At 61.1% G+C, this 19610-nt stretch overlaps 1 protein-coding gene across 1 annotated transcript; it reads left to right on the forward strand.

Annotated features, from left to right (window-relative positions):
- The first annotated feature begins 1468 nt into the window (after positions 1–1468).
- On the forward strand, positions 1469–13682 carry CCND1 (cyclin D1). Its single transcript, XM_045775801.2, has 5 exons — positions 1469–1872; positions 3425–3640; positions 4162–4321; positions 8093–8241; positions 10428–13682. The coding sequence occupies exons 1-5, from the start codon at positions 1675–1677 to the stop codon at positions 10587–10589; spliced, it is 885 nt and encodes a 294-aa protein (XP_045631757.1). The 5' UTR covers positions 1469–1674; the 3' UTR covers positions 10590–13682.
- The last annotated feature ends 5928 nt before the right edge of the window (positions 13683–19610 follow it).

The following is a 19610-nucleotide window of genomic DNA, read 5'->3' on the forward strand; positions in this document are numbered from 1 at the left end:
TTGCTGCGTGCACCCTTGCGTAGGGGAGGGGGATTTTCATCCGTTTTTGAGCCTTTACTGTTAGGGGATCCGGCGGTTTGATGACGCTAGACTATATTCAGAGGGAAGTAAATGAACGGTTTTCTTAATTGGGGGCAAGTAGTGTAAAAACTTATCAAAAAAAGTTGAGATTGGGCAAAATGTCCTTTTATTTTAAAAAAAAGTCACCAAAGAGATTAAACCTGAACAAAAAATTTTAAAAACCCACTTTTCTATATTCTTTTATATGGCTCTTAAGGGAGCGGTAACATTGGGTTCCCTCTCGTAAAAACCACTAATATATATAGATGTTGTTTAAAACCAGATCAATAACACCCATTCCTTTAACTTAGAGTTGTTCTAATTTTTGCCAACCCCTGCCATCCCCCCACAGGCTCACGAATGCAGCCCCGGGCTAATTGTAAATGTGCAGAGATGTCCACACCCCCAACAAAACCAATTAGAAAGCTTCCGGTGGTCTTGTCACAGGCAAGAGAAGCGACTAATATTTCCAGCGATTTAATTTTTTTATTATTAAAAAATAAGTCAGGACAGAGACCACTATTTTGCAGCCTTCCATTCAGGGCGTTTTTCTAGCTCTTAAATTGCCGGGATGGGGTGGGGGGCTGGGGGGAATAGGGGATCCCTGAAAGGATGTATTGGCCAAGGTAGGAAGACGACCGGCAGATCCCCCAGGCGGAGGACAGGATGAAGGAAATGCTGGCCACCATCTTGGGCTGCTGCTGGAATTTTCGGGCATTTATTTTATTTATTTTATTTTTTGAGCGAGCACATGCTAGGCTGAAATCTCTTTATGGCTTAGGGATACCCCCTCGGGCATTTGCAACGACCCCCCCTGGCGCGGGAACGAAGCCTCCACCAGGGTCGCGGACTCTGCTCCGCGTCCCTGAGTGCTAAGTGGTTCCTGAAATTAACACGTGTTAATGAAAATGAAAGAAGATGTAGACGCTGAGGTCCCTTGGCCGCCTCTCCGCCCGTGGGTGCCCTCGTGGCGTTTTCGGAAATGCGCCCATTCTCCCGGCTCGGATATAGGGTGTCGCTGAGCCCCAGAGTCCCCCCTCCATGCGGTCTCCCCCGGCTGCGGGTGGCCTGCTCGCCCCCCCACCCCAGTTGTCCCCCCTGCAGAGCCACCTCCACCCACCCCCAAATCCCGGGGGACCCACTCGGGGACGGCAGACACCACTGCACCCCTCTTCCACGGCGGGGAGAAAGGCAGCCTCGGCCGATTTGCATTTCTATGAAAACCAGGCTTCGGGGGCAACTCCGCCGCGGGGCAGGCGCGGCGCCTCCGGGATGGCTTTTGGGCTCTGCCCCTCTCCGCTCCCCGGCGCTCGGAGCCCGCGCCCCCTCCCCCTGCGCCCGCCCGCCCCCCCTCCCGCTCCCATTCTCTGCCCGGCTTTGATCTCTGCTTAACAACAGTAACGTCACACGGACTACAGGGGAGTTTTGTTGGAAGTTGCAAAGTCCTGGAGCCTCCAGAGGGCTGTCGGCGCAGTAGCAGCGAGCAGCAGCGTCCGCGCGCTCCGGCGAGGGGCAGACGAGCTCGAGGGAGCGCGGGGCAGCGGGAGCTAGAGCCGAGCGCGGACCGACCCGGGACCCACCGCCGTCCCCAGGCCGCCCAGTAGAGCCCCAGCCATGGCACACCAACTCTTATGCTGCGAAGTGGAGACCATCCGCCGGGCGTACCCCGATGCCAACCTACTCAACGACCGGGTGCTGCGGGCCATGCTCAAGGCGGAGGAGACCTGCGCACCCTCCGTGTCCTACTTCAAGTGTGTGCAGAAGGAGATCCTGCCGTCCATGCGGAAGATCGTGGCCACCTGGATGCTGGAGGTGCGGGGCTTCGGGCGGCTCTCTTAGGACTTTCCTGCAACTTGTTGCCCAAACCCACATTTCTTTGCCACTCACCTCCCTCCCTTCTCTCCCACCCCAACTTTGAAGTTTGCCGGGGTGCTGCTAGGAATCGCATTTTCAAAATATATAGATATTGTGGGTGTTTTTTGAACGAAAAGGGGGTGGGGGTGGGGTCGTTTGAAATTCCCTATCCTGGCGGGGGTAGTGGGGGGGGAGCGGTCGGGGAGGGGACCCTTAGAGAAAAGCCAGTTGCCAGGGGCACCCCAGTTGGTTCGAGGGTGCGGGCCGGCGGCCTGGGCGCTCTTTGTGGCCCCCGCCTGCGCCCGAGCGCCGCTGCGCCTCCTCTTCGGCTGCACTGCCGCGAGCCGCCTGCTCCAGAGGGAGGGGGCATAGATTTGATTTTTAAATTAATATCCATGGACACGTATGCAAGGGCCGCTCGTGCCAGTATTATGCGCCATCTTTGTTCTTTTATTGCAAAGCAAAAGTGTTTATTAATAATTGGGGGTAGGGTGGGGGCGGGGAGCGGCCGGCGAGGCGCTGGGGCCGCCGCGAGGGGCCGCGCGGCCGCCGGGAACCGGAGGGAGGGGCGCGGGGACGGAGCGCGGGCAGCTTGGGGGGGACCCCGCTCGGGAAGAGGGGCCCCTTTGTTCAAGCTGCAAGTCCCGGGGCGCCCCGCACGGCCAGCCTGGGCCGGGGAGCACGCCGAGCTGCAAGGTCGCGTGGCCCCCAAGACGCTGGGGATTGACCCTGGTCTGCAGGGGTCTCAGCTTGGGGGACCTGTCTGGAGCGAGCCGGCGGCCCGGGGCACACTTTCAGGCCTTCAGCGGGCGCCCGGGGGGGCCGCAGATATTTTAAAATAATTTTTGAAAGTGCGGCGTGGTGCCCTTGCGAGAGGGAAACGGCGCCCGCGCCCAGGGGGAAGGGGGGGCCCCCAAGTTTGAATTCCTGGGGCTCTCCCCAGAGCTTGCAACGAGCTCTCGACCCCTGGCCTGGGTAAAGGGCCGCCCGAGGGTCATTTTCAGGGGTTTTTTATGTACCCAGTTATTTTTTTTATATTTTTAAATATTTTTTGAAAAGATGACGTCTGGGGAAATGCGCCGCGGCGGCCTGGGACGCCACCTTTGTGTCTCGCAGGCGCTGTGAGCGCGGAGCCCAGCCCCGCGGCCCGCCCCGCGGCCCCGCGGCCCCGCACCCCATTTGGGATGAGCCCGGGCCAGGCGGGCCCCGGAACACCCACGCGGGCCGGGGTCCCGGGGCTGGCCGCCCGCGCGCGACGCACGCCGCCAGCCGTGCCCACTCCCGCCCCCACCATGCCAGCCTCCCGGGGACTTTCCCTTTCAGTTTCGGGGTGGGTGGGCATTGGGGACACGCGGGGGAGGGGGCGCGGCAGCGGCTGCTTCTGCCGACCCCCACTCCCGACCCGCCGCGCGCTCGGGACCCGCCGCCCGGGTGCGAGCGGGGGTGGGGGGCGCGGGGTCTCCGCGGAGGGGGCCCGGCGGCGACGGTCACGGCCCCCGTGCCCCGGCAGGTCTGCGAGGAGCAGAAGTGCGAGGAGGAGGTCTTCCCGCTGGCCATGAACTACCTGGACCGCTTCCTGTCGCTGGAGCCCGTGAAAAAGAGCCGCCTGCAGCTGCTGGGGGCCACCTGCATGTTCGTGGCCTCCAAGATGAAGGAGACCATCCCCCTGACGGCCGAAAAGCTGTGCATCTACACTGACAACTCCATCCGGCCTGACGAGCTGCTGGTAACCTGGGACCCTGGGACCCCCCACGCCCCTTGAGCCCCAGGACCCCGGGGGTGGGGGAGGTGCAGTGGGCGGGAGGCCTCCCGTCGGCCGCTAACACATCCTAGGCCCCGAGGACCGGCAGCCACACCGGTGGGGCCCCTCTCGAGGAGCGGGCGGGACCCCCGCCGCCCCCCATACCCAGCGCGCCCCACCACACACTGTCGCTCCACTCCCACCTTGGCTGCGCCCCTAGCGCGGCCGAAAAGTGGGCGGCGCGCGCCCTCTAGCGACGGTGAAGCGGGCAGCCCGCGCTGCTTACAAGGGCTCCCGTTCCAGGTGTGGGTCTCTTTTGTCTCCACTTGGGAACAGTTGGCCTTTTCTACGGCACCCCCTCTTCTTGGACCTCTTTTGGGGTGACATGCCGTCCTCCATTCCTGGACCCCCAACATGTCCTATCCCTTCTCTCCTGGGCCTTGTCCCACGGAGGGGGGGAGCAGCCCCTGCACCTCTCTTTATACTGGTTCACCCCACTTCCACAGCAAATGGAGCTGCTCCTGGTGAACAAACTCAAGTGGAACCTGGCCGCGATGACCCCGCACGATTTCATTGAGCACTTCCTCTCCAAGATGCCAGTGGCCGAGGAGAGCAGACAGATCATCCGGAAGCATGCTCAGACCTTCGTCGCCCTCTGTGCCACAGGTAGGGCGTCTGGGTCCTGCTGGCCCCCGGCCCCAGCCTCCCTGGGTGACCCTTGCCCCTGGTGGAGGAGCATCTTGCCCTTTGCCTTGGTTTCCCCATCTGAGGAGCTGGTCCCCAGGCCCCTCCTGCTCTCAGAGGTGCTCCTCTATCCTTGGACTGTGTGCTGGGGCTAGGTGGAGGGTGGAGGGGGTCCCTTCCTGGGTCAGGCAGCTGAGGCTGGCCACAGCCACCACGCAGTGCCTTGGGGATGGGGGTGGGTGGTCCACCAGGCTGGGGCCACTCCGTGCTGAAAGGCATTCACCTTGGCTGCCCAGCCTGCCTCCCCTACTCCCGTCCTTCCCCCCCGCCCCCCCATCACCAGTCCTTCCCTGTGTCCTCAAGGGGCCCCCTTCTGGCCTCTCCCGGGCTGGGCCACCTGCCAGGGGCGCCTACAGGGGTGGGGAGCGCCGGCCCGCAGTGCCTGCACCACGTGCTCTGGGCGGCCAGCAGCAGCCCTTGTGCGGGGGCGGCCAGCAGAAGAGCTTAGCCGCCTGAGGCCCCGCCAAGGGGTGCCTCAGGCCTTCGCAGCTCAGCTGAGCCTGGGAGGGGCTTCAGAGCAGCCTGGGGTTGGGCTGCTGTGGTTGGCAGCAGGGGGCCAGCCTTCCCTCCCCCTGGCAGGGCTCTGGATGGTCCCTGGAGGCCCCTCCCTGACACCGCCCTGGCCCTGGCCCCTGGAGAGTTTCAGCACTCCGCGCAGACACCTACGCTCCGCATGGCCTCCCGTTTCCCCCAGCCCTAACCCTGACACCCTGTGACCTCTTTCTCTCTCCCTTCGATCGCATGGGCTAGGCCCAGGAGATCTGGAGAACCCTGCCTGGGGACCTATGCCCCCATCCCAGCCAGCTCTGCAGTGGGCCACCTCTGCCCCTGGTCAGGCCTCAGCTGTCACGTGTGTTTGGGGCTCAGCGTGGGCAACTGGAGGGCCACACAGCATCGAAAGGGGAAGTTGGCGTCTGTCACTGCCTCCCCAGAAGCAGCAGAACCCCTAGTCTGGCATCTCCTGGCACCCTCCTGATGTTGGGGTGCTCCGATGGCTGCTATTTCTGGGTCAGGCGAGAGTCGGAAAGATTCTGCTGGCCTCCCCGTCCTCCGCCTCCCACTCAAGGCATGAACCCCTCCTTCAAGCCCTTCCAAGTGAGAGGAGTAGGGGGACACCGTCAGCCTGGATGGATCTGAGGGGTGGCAGCTCTGACCCTGGGGCAGGGGCAGGGAGCCTCCCACTAGCCATCCCCTTGGCCTCCAGGGGCCAGCCCCGCAAGCAGGCAGGGAGGCGTTCTCTGGCTGGGGCGCCTCGGAAGAGAGAGGCCTCCGGAGACTTCCAGACAGCCTTTTATGGAGCTGAAAGTGGTTCAGAGAAACGGCAGAGTTTCCTGGAGATAATGCAAGGAACGGTTCTTGCACACCCTCCCCCCCCAGGATGGCGGGGGCGGCCTGGAGCTCCCCTCCCCCAGAACCCCAGGGAAGCGGGGTGTGTAGCCTGCGTGCAGTGCCTGGCAATGCGGGGAGCAGGCCCGGCGCAGAAGCTGTAAAGGGGCTTCAGTGCTGGCTCCCCAGCTGCTACGGGTCTGTGGGCACGAGCACGCCGGGCCTCTGTCTGAGATGGGGCCCAGCAAGCAGCCCCTGGCCTGCAGGGTGCAGCCTGGGCCCAAGTCCTGGGCCTCCCTGGAGAGAAGGTGTGGGGATGGAAGGCGGTCACCCAGCTTCTCTCATGCATTAACTCCAGGGCGGGGCCTTGCAGGGGGCAGGCAGGCCAGAAGGAGGAGAGGTTCACCCGCCCACCCAGGTCCCTCGGCAAGATTGTCCAGGTCCAGATCCTCCCCTGCACGGTTCGAACGTAACTGAGATGCAGCCGTGCCCTTGGTCGCGAGGGACCTCTCGCTTTTGAGTGACGTGATGGCAGCTGAAAGCAGAAAGAGGTTGGCAGAGACGGTAGTGAGGTGGAGGTGTGAGCAGAAGCCCCAGAAGATACTTCTGTCCTCCCCGGAGCAAGGGTCCTGCTTGATGGTGCCGTGAGGGGGGCTCTGTGCTTGCCCTGGTGCCTGCAGACTGGGGCTCCCCCATGTGTGCACACGTCCGCCACACCGCGGTTGCTTTTGCTTCTCTGTGAACGTGTGTGTACATCCGCGTGCACTGGAGCTTGGCGGGGTGCTGCCGTGGGCGAGGTAAGCAAACGGCCAGGGCTGCTGAGACGCTGACAAGTCATCGAGGCTGATGAGTAGGTCTTAGCAAGGGTCAGCGATGCCTCCAGGGCCTTGCTCTGGCGGCGGCCCCAGGCTCTCCGCACCGCGCGGTCGGAGCAAGCGTGGGCGCTTTGGGCATGCAGTTGGGTTCCTCCTCATTGACACGCGTAAGCCCCGCACCGTGCACACGCACATGCATGCACACACTCTATCTACACATGTGAGCCCTGCACCATGGGCGTGCACATACATGTATGCACATGTGCACACACACGTGCACGCACGCACACCCCTCCCTGGGGAGGCAGGCTTTGGAAGCGAGCCTGCCCCCAGTACGCCATCCCCTCAGACGGGAATCTCGAGGTGCAGCCACACTGTTGCTGGGACAGCAGCAATCTCTGCAGCCCTGAGTGCCTCACGGAAAAGCTCCTCCTGCCTGACTCCCCGCTCGCAGACTGGGCGGCACTGCTCCCGTTCAAAGGCAGAAAGAGGTGGCTGCCTCTGGGATTTCTTTTTCACGGGGCCCGGCAGCGGGCTCTGTCGCCCCTGCAGGGTGGCTCCCCTGCTCCCCAGCCCCCCGCCTGCTGTCTGCTCCCCCCATGCAGCCTCAGCTCTGCTGTTCCCGGAAAGGCAGCCCAGGCCCACGAGGCCCCTCCCGCTCTGCTCACCCAGCCTGGTCCTGGTGCTCCACGTGCCCCACATGAGGCAAAGGGGCTGACAAAGACGCCACGCCAGGCCCCCCTGATCGAGGTGCAGAAATCGTCGGCCTCTCCCACCAAGAATTCCACACTGGGTGCCACAGAATGGCAGCCCACGGGCCCCGCATGGCCACTTACACATCCTCCTTCCCGCTTCCCCACCTTTTCATGACAAGTGTGGGAGGTGCTGGGCTCAGCCTAGGAGCAAAGGCAGGGGTCCTCCGTCTCCCCCCCCCCCCCCCATCGCTGAGCTGTGCCTCAGGGCAGAGGTGAGGTAGTGAGGGAATGCTACCCCTGCTGGGTCCCAGGAGGAAGGTAAAGTGGGGATAAGCATCCCAGGCCACCACGGGGAGCGCTGCCCCCTGCACACTCCTGGAGGGCTGCCGTGGGGGACAGCGAGACCTGTGTGTGTCGTGTCCCCCCGCCCCCCCCCCCGAGTGCAGACCTGACGGGCCACCTCCAGTCCCTGGGTCCCAGCCGCACATCTTGTCCCTTGTAGTCTGTCACCTTTACAAGTTAGTGTGAATAAGCAGCACGTCCCCGAGGCTCACGTGCAGCCATGTCCCTTCCCCAGAGGCCTTTGCGGTTTGTTTCTGCCGATGGCTGTTTCCTCAGTTTGCTTCTTATGTTTTCAAGTGAGCATCACAAGCTCGGGTCGGGTGAATCCTCGGCCTGGCTTCTGTAGCCCGGTGCTGGGTCCACCTCCCGACCGGCCCTGCGGACCCAAAGCCCAGCCGGCCGTTGGCGGGGACGCGCCCTCATGTGGAGCTGGTGCTCAGGACTATGGGGATCACGGGGTCCCGTGGAGGGTCCCCCACTCACGGCCCCCTTGCCTCTCTCCCTCTCTGCTGCAGACGTGAAGTTCATTTCCAACCCGCCCTCCATGGTGGCAGCCGGGAGTGTGGTGGCCGCCGTGCAGGGCCTGCACCTGGGAAGTTCCAACAGCTTCCTGTCCTACCACCGCCTCACTCGGTTCCTCTCCAAAGTGATTAAGTGCGACGCGGTAAGTGATCGGTCCGCGGCGCCCGCGCTAGCTTGGCAGGACCCAAAGCTGCCGGTCACGGATGGGAAACGCTGCGGCTCGTGCCAAGGCCCCCAAAGTGATGGAGGGTGTAGGGGACCGTGTGTGGGACGGGACAGGTGCCGTGTTCAGAGGCAGGGGACCTGGCCCAGGCTGACAGGGTGCCAGCCTCACCCCACTGTCCTGGGGCTCCTTTGGGAGGAGAAGCATCTCCCAGAACTTGCGGGCAGGCCAGGAGGGTCCTCAGGCTTCTGGCGCCCCCAGGGCTCCCAGGAGCAGGCGGGCCTCCCGGGGAGCTGTCCAGGAAGAGGGGCCACAAGGCAGGCCCGTCAGTGATCCGTGCCCTAATGGCATGTGGAGTTGGGGCCCAGTGGGGCTTTGTCCGGACCACAATGCGGATGGCTCGTAAACGGGAGCTTGAAAAGGCTCCTGTGAGGTCTGCAGATGCAACAATGGCCCATGGAGACAACCCCGTGTTTTATGGCCCCCTTTGAGTGGCTGCTGCCATTGGAGCCCCGAGCCGGAGCTGATTGTGTCTTCCTTCTTCAAAATACCATTGTTTGATGCCCAATTCCTTTCTTGTCTTAGAGAAAGAATGGAAATCACAGTTGCGGGGGTTTGTGGCCTTTACCAGACTAGACCAGCGAGGTTGGCGGGTCAGCCCTTGGCCCCGCTGGTGTGCTGAGTGGGAACCAGTGACCGCCCTGACCCCGGTCCAGGTCTGGCTCTGCTCGGGCTGCCTTCTGGTGGTCCACCCTCGAGGGCCCCAGAGGCCCGATGGGCCCTAGTAGCCGCCGGCCTTAGCGCACCACTGAGGGAAGGACGGCCGGGCCGTGGGCAGAAGCCCGCCCGTCCCGGCACTGCCGGCTGCCCGGAGGGGGCTGCGTTCTTGCTTCTCTCCCCGCTGGGAGTGGGCAGTTCCTGGAGGGGTGGGAGGGGGCTCCCCCCTCAGTCTTCGTGCTTACTGGGCCTCCTGGAGGGGTGGGCTGTCCTGGGCGGCTGCTGGGGTCCCTCACCACCGTGCAGCTCACCCTCAGTGAGGGGGACACGGCACAGACAGCTGCAGATTAGAACCCAGATCGCAGCGGATGGACGGGGGAGAATTCAGTTGAGACTGAAATTTGTTAGGCTGGTTACCCGGTGACCAACGCAGCGGAGCCCCAGTGCAGAAAAGCCTCAGCCACGGAACCTTACGTGTCCTTGGGCTGCGAGCCGCGTCCCCCCTTCCCCAGAGCTGCTTCGGTCGCAAGCGTGGCTCTTCCCCGGGCCGAGGCTGCAGGTCTCAGTGGCTCTGAAGAGGAAGTTAGGGCCATGTGGCCAAGGGGAGTCCCTTCCTGGATCCACTCCTTTTGGGCAGTGAACCCCCGTTTCCAGCCCCACCTGGTTGGGAGTTCAGCGGCCCCTTCCCCAGGTGCGTCCGTGGTTCCCCTGCTCCTAGGGGAAAGGCGCAGGTCTGTTTTGCAGGCTGGCCTAGAGACTCTACCTGGTTCTAGAATAGAAGCCCAGTGTAGCACCCCAGGGGTTGAGACGGGCCGCCTGGCACCTGTACCCCCGTGCTGTGGGAGACTTGCTTCCATGAGACCAGGAGAGGCCCCTGGACTCCCAAGATTCCTCTGGGGCGTTGAGACCTCGGGGACGGCGCCGGGCCAGGCCAGTGCATTCTCCCAGGGTGCAGGCCAAGCGGGCGAGGATGGAGGGGATAAAGGGTCCCGGCCGCCCCCAGCCCACCCAACATTCACTCTCAGTCATGCACGGCCTAACACTTTTGACGGCCATTCATCATGGAAGGCTGGATTCACCGCGAGGGCTGACACAGCGGAGGTCAAGTCCAAAATGCAGGGCTCAGGGGGCCTCAGGGCAGGCCCGGGGGGGCAGCAGGCAGGCGGGCGAGGGCATCCTCGTGCTCGGAAGACGGCCAGCAGCCCTGTGGCCTGCGCGGGGCCTTTGGTCCTAAGTAGGGCTGTGTGCGCCTCAGGCGGGGCGGGGTGGGGGGCATGCGGGTCGGTCCTGGGGTTTGGGCTGTGGCTCCACGTTTTCCTTCACCCGATTTGGGGGAGGCAGCGCTTTCGATGAGGCTCGCTTCCCCCAAAATGGCCCAGGTGCTGGCATGGGGGGAGGGCCCGGCCTGCAGGCGTCCATCTGAGGACCCCTGTCTCCCATCCGGCCAGGACTGTCTCCGGGCGTGCCAGGAGCAGATCGAAGCCCTGCTGGAGTCCAGCCTGCGCCAGGCCCAGCAGCAGAGCCTGGACCCCAAGGCCGCCGAGGAGGAGGAGGAGGAGGAGGCCGACCTGGCCTGCACGCCCACCGACGTGCGAGACGTGAACATTTGAGGGGGTGCGCACGCGGCGCGGGAGGGGCCGCCCGGGTGCTCCCCTGACAGGACCGCGCTCCTCGCCAGGACCGGTCACCACCAGAAGGGAAAGCTTCCTTCTCCTTTACTGTCGGTTTTTTCCTTTGCTCTTTTCTCCCTTCCGTCTCTGACTTCAGCAAAAGAAAAAAAGTACCCGAAAAAAAACTGTCTTTAAAAAAAAAAAAAAGGAGAGAAAAAAAATAGTATTTGCATAACCCTGAGCTGGGGGGTGGGGGGAGGTTTGCTACAAAAATAGAGGACGTGATACCCCATAATCAGCTAGGTTTTCTGTGGATCGTTCGTGACTCTGTTGTAAGGCTAGGCATTAACACAAGCAACGAGCGTGCAGGGGAGGGTTAGGGTGGATTCTTTCTGTGTTTAAAACAAAACAAAACAAAAAAAAGCATAAAAACATTTGAAAAACTAGAAAAAAGCCAGCCAACCACGTTTGGAGTAGAGGAGGGTTTTCGGTAGAAGCGCGTCCCGAGGAGGCGGCCGGAAGGCGGTCCTAGGTAGCCCGCGCGTCGCTTGCCGCGCATGTAGTCACTTTATCAGCCCTTCGCGCTCCTTTATTCCCTAGGTAGGCGAGTAACCCTTCACCTGTCCGTGGCTGATGGAACCGCAGTTAGCGCAGCGCTCCGCGTGGTCGCGCGCTGACCCTCTTCCCGCCGGCGGCGCCACGCTCGCGGAAAGCCAGCTCCGATCCCGGCCCGCGCAGCTAGAGCGACAGAACCCGCCACAGCGACGTCATGTATTCTATTTTTATAATCTTCCTATTTTTGTAGTTGCCTGTTGAGATAGATGCTGGTTTCTCACCCCCACAGACCTGCAGCCTGCTCACATCCAGGTGAAATCCATGGCTCCTTTTTTTTTTTTTTTTTTTTTTCCTTCTCAATATTCTAGAACCATTCCATTTCAAAGCACTTTCAATCCAGTGGTATAGGGAATCTCTCTTGTTTCTGTTGTGTGTGGAGGGCGGGGCGGGGGGGCAGTTTCTTAATGGAATGGTTTGGGAATATTCACGTCCTTGAGTGCAGACAGGATGGCGAGGCAAGTGCATGTCACTTAGGGAGTTAGCGGGAGGGGATGTTCCTGAAGACGAGCTTCTGGTCAGGAAGTGCACTCTTACGTCGCCAGGACGGTGCACTCCTTTCTCTGTAGAGCAGTGGAAGTCCGGGAGTCCTTGGTGCCAGCTGGTGTTCGAAAGCGTAGGGGCCTTTAAAGGTGGACCTAGAGAACGCGTAGTTTAAGGGTTAGGAAGGTTTTTAAACACTAAAATATATAATTTATAGTTAAGGCTAAAAAGAATATTTATTGCAGAGGATGTCTGTAAGGCCAGTATGATTTATAAAGTAATGCAATCTCCCCTTGATGTACACCCCCCGACACACACACACACACACACACACACACACACACACACACACGCTTTTCTGCCTTTGATGTTGCAGGTTTCGTACAGTTTGTCAAATTAGGTCCTTTTTCATAGGAGAGAGAAAAAGATCCTGAGGAAAAACACGAAGAGCATGGATTTGGCCGATTTAGCCCGTACTCGGTGTTGCCCTAAATGGGAACCCCATCTGAGAGGCCTCAGAGTTCCACAGAAAAGGAGGGTACTCGGAACAAGTGCAGCCCCAACGTATTCTTGTCCCCTGTCCCCTCCTTCTGAAAAAAGAAAGCTTAGCAACCAATAGACAATTTGCACATCTTGGTTTTGTACCTTTTCGTAATGACTACGTGGTGGGGGAGTCGAAGGCGGCGAGAGCACAGGGCTGGTGCTTGGCGGGGGTGCAGGGGGTGGGGGCGGGGGGCGGAGGGCCGTCGGCGGGACCCTGCGGCGGGCAGGCTGCGGCTCGGTGTCCTGATTCGCTGCTACCGATGACTTCCCAGCGCGGTTTGGAAACAGATTTCACATCGCTTTTCTGTCTCTTTCACGTCGTTTTGCTGCTATCGGAGGATCAATTTTTTTGTTTTTGTTTTACGATGTCATACTGCCATGTTCGAGTTTTAATTTTCTCATAGAAAAATGTATTAAGGATGCCTTTTTTTTTTGTAGATTTTTTTTTTATGTGATCAATTTTGACTTAATGTGATTTACTGCTCTATTCCAAAAAGGTTCCTGTTTCACGATACCTCATGCTTCTCTTAGCCATGTGCAGACCAGGCGGTCAGGCTCCATCTGACCCGCGGCCTCCTGCTCCGGCAGACACGCGGACCGGGATCCCGAAACGGGCCCGGCGGGGTGGGCTCCGGGCCACGGTCGTGCACGCAGCCCAGCAGCCCCGGGGCCGCGACCGCCCCCTTCTCCCTGCGCCTGTGATGCCGGGCTGCCCGCCTGACCTGGGACGTGCCACCATGTTAGCTTTGACAGCCGGATCGTTCTTGACGTGTAGCTACGAAAGTTGCGTCATTATATTATTATTATTGTAACAAGTGTGTCGTCACGTGCCACCGCGGTGCTGTGCTGCAGGACTCAGTCACTCGGGATGAGCGGAGTCGCCTCTGGACTTGGGGAAAGTGCCGGTGTCGCCTCTGCGCGTACGTGCCCGTGTTCTGTCCCCTTCATTGCCGCGGCACGCTTGTTCAACAAAGACTCCGGATCTCAGTGAGGCCCACTGACAGTGCCGCACACCCGACTCGCCTAGCACGCTGCCAAACCCAAAGGATTTGCACCACGGGCGGCCCCTGCCCGGCTGGGTCAGCCTGGGTGCTCGCTGGCCACCGGCCCCGGCCCGCCCCGCCCCTGCAGGAACACCGCTTCTGCTTACCTCAACCGTTCTGGCTGCAGCATCTCTGTCTGAACCAAACGGGGTCCTTGAGGGACGGTCTGTCCTCGTGGGGGGGGTGGGGGGTGAACGTGGTGTGCGCTCGAAGGCCAAAGGCCGGGGGCAGGTCTGGGGAGCACAGCGGAGTCTGTCCTGTGACCAGCAAGGCTGTGAGGGTCTCTGGTGGGTGGGCACTTTGGGTCTGCGTGTTTTGGTTGCACACTGTGGCACACATGTAACCGGCACGTTTCCAGCAGAAGACAGAAGACGAACATGAAAAGTCTAGAAATAAAATTGGTGAACCCCCAGTGCAGTGCCTGGTTTTTCCTGGGGCGGGCAGGGAGCCGGGGTTCCTGGGCGGGGGGATGGCAGGCGGGCAGGGCCTCCGGCCTCGGCACCGCCAGCATGTGGGGCCACACCCCCTGTGTCATGGGGAGCTGATCTGTGCACTGCGGGGTGTTTGCCTGTACCCGGGCCTCCCCCCACCGGATGACGGGACGGTCTCCATTATCACAACCCACGACGGATCCTGACATGGCCAGAGGTCCCCGGGTGATCCGGAGGGAGTCTGTGATGATCTCAGCTGGGGGGACATCGGGGAGGGGGGCTAGAAAGAGGTCGGGACCCCTTGCATTGGCGGCTCCCAGCCCACATCTCCCCAGCACCGCCACAAGGCTATTTGCAGATAGGAAAATAACCTTTCTCTAACCCCTGGCGCAAACTTGCTGTTTGTTCTCGGTGAATCACTGCCCCGGTCCCGAGGCACCCCCCAGCTCAGGGAGGACAGCAGAGCGTGTGTTTGGGCTTCGGCCCGGTGGCCTTTCACATGGACCCAGTGACCTGGGAGGCCTTGGACACCTGTGACGTCTGCCTGGGCTTCAGATGCACGTGGCCGGCCTCGTTTCCAGCCCAACGTGGGGAGTGGACAGAGAAGGCGCCAGCAGGCCTCAGGGTCGGCTCCATGGGGCCTGGGCCTCTTCCCAGAGTCTGGGGTCCCCAGTGTGTCCTCAGCCCCCAGACTGTCAGGTGGTGAGTGCTCAGGAGGGAAGCCAGGGATATCACTCCTTGTCAGGTCAATTCGCCGTGGCCTTTATGAGGCTCCTGCTGTATACCAGCCCTGCCCCTTAGGGTGCCCCTCCTCCCAGCGGGAAGCCTCCAGATGGGCTACGCACCGGAGCACCTGGAGCAGGTGGGTGCGGCGGGACCGGGACTGCTGGCTTCCCCACAGCAGCCCTGTGCCAGGCAGGTGCACTCTTGGGGCTCCGAAAGGGCCTCTGACACAGCAGACTAAGAGGCGGTCAGAGCCAGGGGAGGCACCCAGCCCCAGGGGCAGGCCAGGGCTATCCTGAGGAGTGGTTTCGGGGAGCAGAGGTAACAATCTCACTGCGTCAGGTTCAAGCAGAAATCGGGGCGAGCAAATGGGGGAGCCAGGCCTGCAGAGCCCTTCCGTGGGTTCCGTAGAAAGGCAGAGGCGCAGATGGGGGGGGGGGCGGAGGCCTGGTGCAGAGCAGTGCAGGGGGAGGAGGGTTCTGGAGTCCCCCATGCCCTGTCTCGGGTCTTGGAAGACCCCAGGAAAGGATTCTGTAGACCTTCCCTGGCAAACCACCCACCCTGTCCCCTGGTGGGAGGTCTGGCTGCCCCAAGCATCTGCCTAAGGTAACAGCCAGCCTTTGAGGGACTTCTGAGACCAAGTCGCCCCCTGCTGCCCCTCTCCCAAGCCGGAAAGCCTGTCCTTGCTGGGTCCCACCGCCTCACCTGGGGTCTGCCCTACCTCCCAGCCACCTGTGCCCAAGCCCTCTGGGGCTTCTAGCTCCTTCCAGCTCCATCCAAAGTCCTGAGACCTGAGCCAGCTCTCCCCTTCACCCCTGTCTACCCCCCATCTGAAGTGCCCTCCCCTTCTCCCCAGGGGGTGGGGGGGGTGCAGGCGTTCCCTCCCCTGGCCCCGGCAGGTGGCTCTGGGAGGTCTAGGAATCATGATACCTGGGTGTTCCATGATATCTGGGCTGTGAGCCCTTGAGGACAGATGCCTCGCTGGTCCTTCTCTGCAGCCCTAGTCCCAGCCTGGAAAACGGTAGGCGCTCAGAAGTGGGAGCGGGAGCAGAACGGAAAGGGCAGCAGGCGGGGGCCCACCGGCCAGGCCCAGCTTGCTTTGTGAGCTGCAGAGGGGCGGCCCTGCCTGACCCAGGGTGCAGCGGGCAGACCCCCACATCATGAGGACACGGTGCAGAGCTGGAAGGCGAGTCAGGTCTGCAGCAGTGGGCACTGCTGGGCTCCTAGGGGCCACGGCCACAGCCACCGCGTCAGGCTCCCAGAGCTCATCTGAGCCCAGCGCTCCAGGGGGCCTCCTGGAAGCCTCGCTGCCCGTGCATCTTGGCTCTGCATTTGGTGGGGGACGACGGTCACACCACAGGCCACTCCCAGCAGCGGGCACCGCAGCATGGGCTCGAGAGGGCACACATGTTCCCCGGGGGCTGGCGGCGTGAAGCGTGCGCCCCGCATGCTGGACAGGCCTCTGCAGCACACAGGGCTCTGTCATCCCAGGAATGCCTTTGATCAGGAGTTTATGCAGAGGGGGCTGCAGCCCGGGGCTTCTAATCCGTTCCCACAGCCCCCTGGCCCGCGGCCCCCAGCCCTGAGCCACACTGAGGCCCGGGGCAGACAATAGCCGGTGGACGGTGGGCGGGCAGCTCCAGCCTGGGCCTTGGGGCCCACATCCGGGGCATTGTCACCGCCACTCACAGGGTCACGCAAGGAGGGTGGGGGAGAGGAATACGGAGCCCTGCTGAGGGGGCCTCAGTCGGCCTTGAGCCTCTCGGAGAAGGCTGGGGCCACGAATCCTTTCCATTTTCGGCTACGGGCAGTGGAGACGGGCGGCTGTCTCCACATGATCTCCCTCTGAGCTGAGCGTCCCGGCCCCTGGTCCCCAGTCCCCGGAGCATGGCTGGCCGGTGCTCCTTGCCCTGGTCCAGCACAGGGGAATCACAGCTCCCGCTCACCGAGCACAAATGGCAGAGCAGGCAGGGTGCTCAGGGCCCAACACAGTCCCTCCCTAGATCCTGAAACAACCTGGTGAGTGGGCCCTATGTTCTCACAGCTACAATCGCCGCCTTCTCAGCCAAGGGCAGGCAGTGTCTACAGAAAGGGTCAGAGCGAGGGCCCGAGGCTCTGCTGACCACCGGCTCTCCGCCCCGCTCAACAGCGCCCTGGGCAAAAGCAGCCACGGGTGACAGTAAATGGATGAGCTCGGCCATGTGCCCGTCAGGCCTTGTGTGCCCAAATGGGCAGTGGGCTGCTCGGGGGCCGAGGGTGGCGGCTTTCAGCCTCCTGCCCCAGAGGCGGAAACCAGGGCCCAGAGAGGGGCAGTAACTGGGCCAGGATCACACAGCCAGGACACGGACCGAGCCGGACCCAGGGCCAGATCTGTGTCTCTGGAGCCTGTGCTCCTATCTGTCGGCATGGCTGCTTGTCCCTCTCTGCCCCTCAGCCCCCCGCCCAGTTTCTGCTCTTTCTCTCAAATAAATAAATAAATAAAATCTTTAAAAACAATTTTTTTTAATTTAATAAACAAGTAAAACGTAGGAAGCCTTCAAGTGGCTCTTTTCACCCAAAGGCCAGCGCCTGCACTTGGGGCCCAGCTGCGCCAGGAGGCCCAGGGGTCGAGGTCAGGTCCCCCAATAGCCAAGGCTTCAAGTCAGCAGTCCCTGAAGTCAGGCCAGCGTCTTGGTCGGTGGGCCTGGAGAAGGGCAGCCAGGCGCACTGGCGGGGGAGGTGTGAGGCAGCCAGTCGTGTCGAAAGCTCACACACACTTACGGGCACGCAGTACACAAGGTGTTTTGGAGGAAAAGACCCAGGGGTTGGATCTCGGCTCCGCCACCTTCCGGCTCTGTGTCTTTCCCTCTCTGAGCCTCGACTTTCTCATCTGAAAAATGGGGATAACTGTGTCTACGAGAACACAGGCTTGGAGGAGGGCAGGGTGTTGTCTGCACCTTGCTCAGACTCTGTGACCTGGCCGAGCCCAGAACAGGGGCTTAGAAACCTCAGTTCAGTGAGTGCTTTGGGGGGTGAGGGCTCCAAGGTCCGAGTGTGTGTGCTCCTTAGCACGGTGCCCGACACAGTCACTACTCTGTAAAGGCCATCATCACCCCATGCGTCATCCGGGTGTGGAAGGAAAGGCCCCAAAACCCAGCAGCCCTCCGGGTGGCAGCAACAAATGGACCAGTTCTCGTTCTCTGTGCCAGCCCCAGTCCCCTGCCCGGTGCTGGCTGCTCTGCTCTGCGGCTTGGGTGAGAATGACCCCAACCCCAGCTCCAGGACAGGAGATGACGGGTCAAACCCAACAGCACATCCGCCCCCAGGGGTGTGGGGTTGAAGGGTGGCAGGCTCAAGAGTGAATGTGAAATCTAACAGAGCCAACGAGACATGGAGAGACATTTTCTGAGGCTTCTGAAAGACAGCCTCCCCCTCTCCTCCTCAGGACTCCCGGGACTGGTGTGGCTCTTCCACCACCCCGGGGGGCTGCTGCGGGCCACGGGGTGCTCTGAGCTTGAGGCCAGTCCTGTGGCAGAGCAGAAAGAAGGTACCAGCTCTCCGGACAGCTGTTGGACCAAGCCTCTCCTGAAGTGAGCTCCCTTTTGTTCCAGGAGGCAATCACTGTCCTCCAGTATGGGCTTCATGTCATTTGGCTTTCAAAGATTCTTAACTATGACAATTTACATGTGTTTTCTACCTTTTCCAGATTTAACAATATAATCCCCAATATAAACGATGAGGCTGAGTTCTGGAGGCTGAAAGTCTGAAATCAAGTTGTGAGCAGGGCCACACTCTCCAGTGCTGGTCAGCACCCCCTCCGGCTGGTAGCTGCATCGCTCCGATCTCGGCCCTGCCTTCGCACGACACCCCCTCCCCATGTGTCTCCTCTCCTTACGAGGACAGTCACACTCTCCCCATTCAAGTATGACCCGTCTTAACTTACGCCTGAATCACATCGGCAAAGACTACTTCTGAATGAGGTCGTATTCACAGGTACCAGGGACTAGCAAGGCGGCGTGGCTTTTTTGGGGGGCGGGGGGTAACAATTCAACTGGAAACAGGCGAATCTGAGCTCTCAAGCTGGGGGGGCGGGTTCAGTGAGCACCCCGCCATTCTAGGGGCACTCCCCCACTAGAAACAGTAGATGCTCAGTGAATCCTTGTAGAAAGGGTGGAACCAACCCGTCACTAAGGCTTCAGTGAGCAAGCATTTCCAGGGCTCTTGTGCTCCCTGGCGCCTCACTCTTGAGCAGTGGAAATGGGGTCAGGCTTGTGTATCGCCCAAGACAGCACCTCTAGCCCCGCCACCCAAGGCCCAGCTGATCTGCTACAGGGCCCCAGACAGACATGGCCAAAGTGCTGTCTCCACAGGGGCCCCAGAGGGACACACCAGCAAGGGCCTTGATGCCAGGGGAGGAAGGTTTTATTCAGAAAGGAGGCAGAAGTCCTTGAAGCGTAGGAGTGACTTTCCTTCTCGGACAAGGAACCTGCAAAGCCCCAGCTGGGCCACTTGATCACACGGACTTGGACTTGCCATCCAGCCTTCCGTGGCAGGGCCCTCAACTACAGGACTCCTGTCCTGTTGGAATTGGACACCATGCCCACTTGTCTCTGGTCAACCGTCCCTGCTTGGTGACTTCAGTTTCCGGAGTCAAAGACCAGCTTCCCACTTCATTCAGGACTGGGATTACTGTAGGAATGAGGATGACCTCACAGGGTAATTAGTTTCCAATCTCTCCAGATTACGCTGCTGTGAGAGGCATGGTCTGTGGGGCTGAGGTCAAAGGAAAGCTCACAAAGCAGTAGGGAGGGTGAAGGGCACTTCCTCTAGGAAACCCTTGCCCACCTTCCCCTTCCCTTATTCTCAACACCCCACTTACAGGCTCTCCAAGTGCCTACAAATCCTTTTCTCATCCTGGGTGGAGAAAAAGCACGGTGAATATGAAACAGAAAGTGAACTGTGGCCCCTTCCTAGGACGGTTCGGCCTGTGCACAGGCATTGCCCTTGGTCCCGACTCACATTCCAGAATTCGATGAAGCAGCTCCAGGGGAAACGTTTTCTCCTAAGTCCTAGGTCAGCGTTCTTTCCCAGCAGCTGCTGGGGGGTGGCTGCTAAGGGCTGAGCCGCGTCCCCCCAATTCCGACGTGGAAATCCTGACCCCCAGCACCGCAGAACGTGGCTGCGTGTGCAGACAGGGTCTTTAAAGA

This window comes from Ursus americanus, chromosome 24 (genome assembly GCF_024610735.1).
Source record: "Ursus americanus isolate L20-20 chromosome 24, mUrsAme1.1.p, whole genome shotgun sequence".
Lineage (NCBI taxonomy): Eukaryota > Metazoa > Chordata > Mammalia > Carnivora > Ursidae > Ursus > Ursus americanus.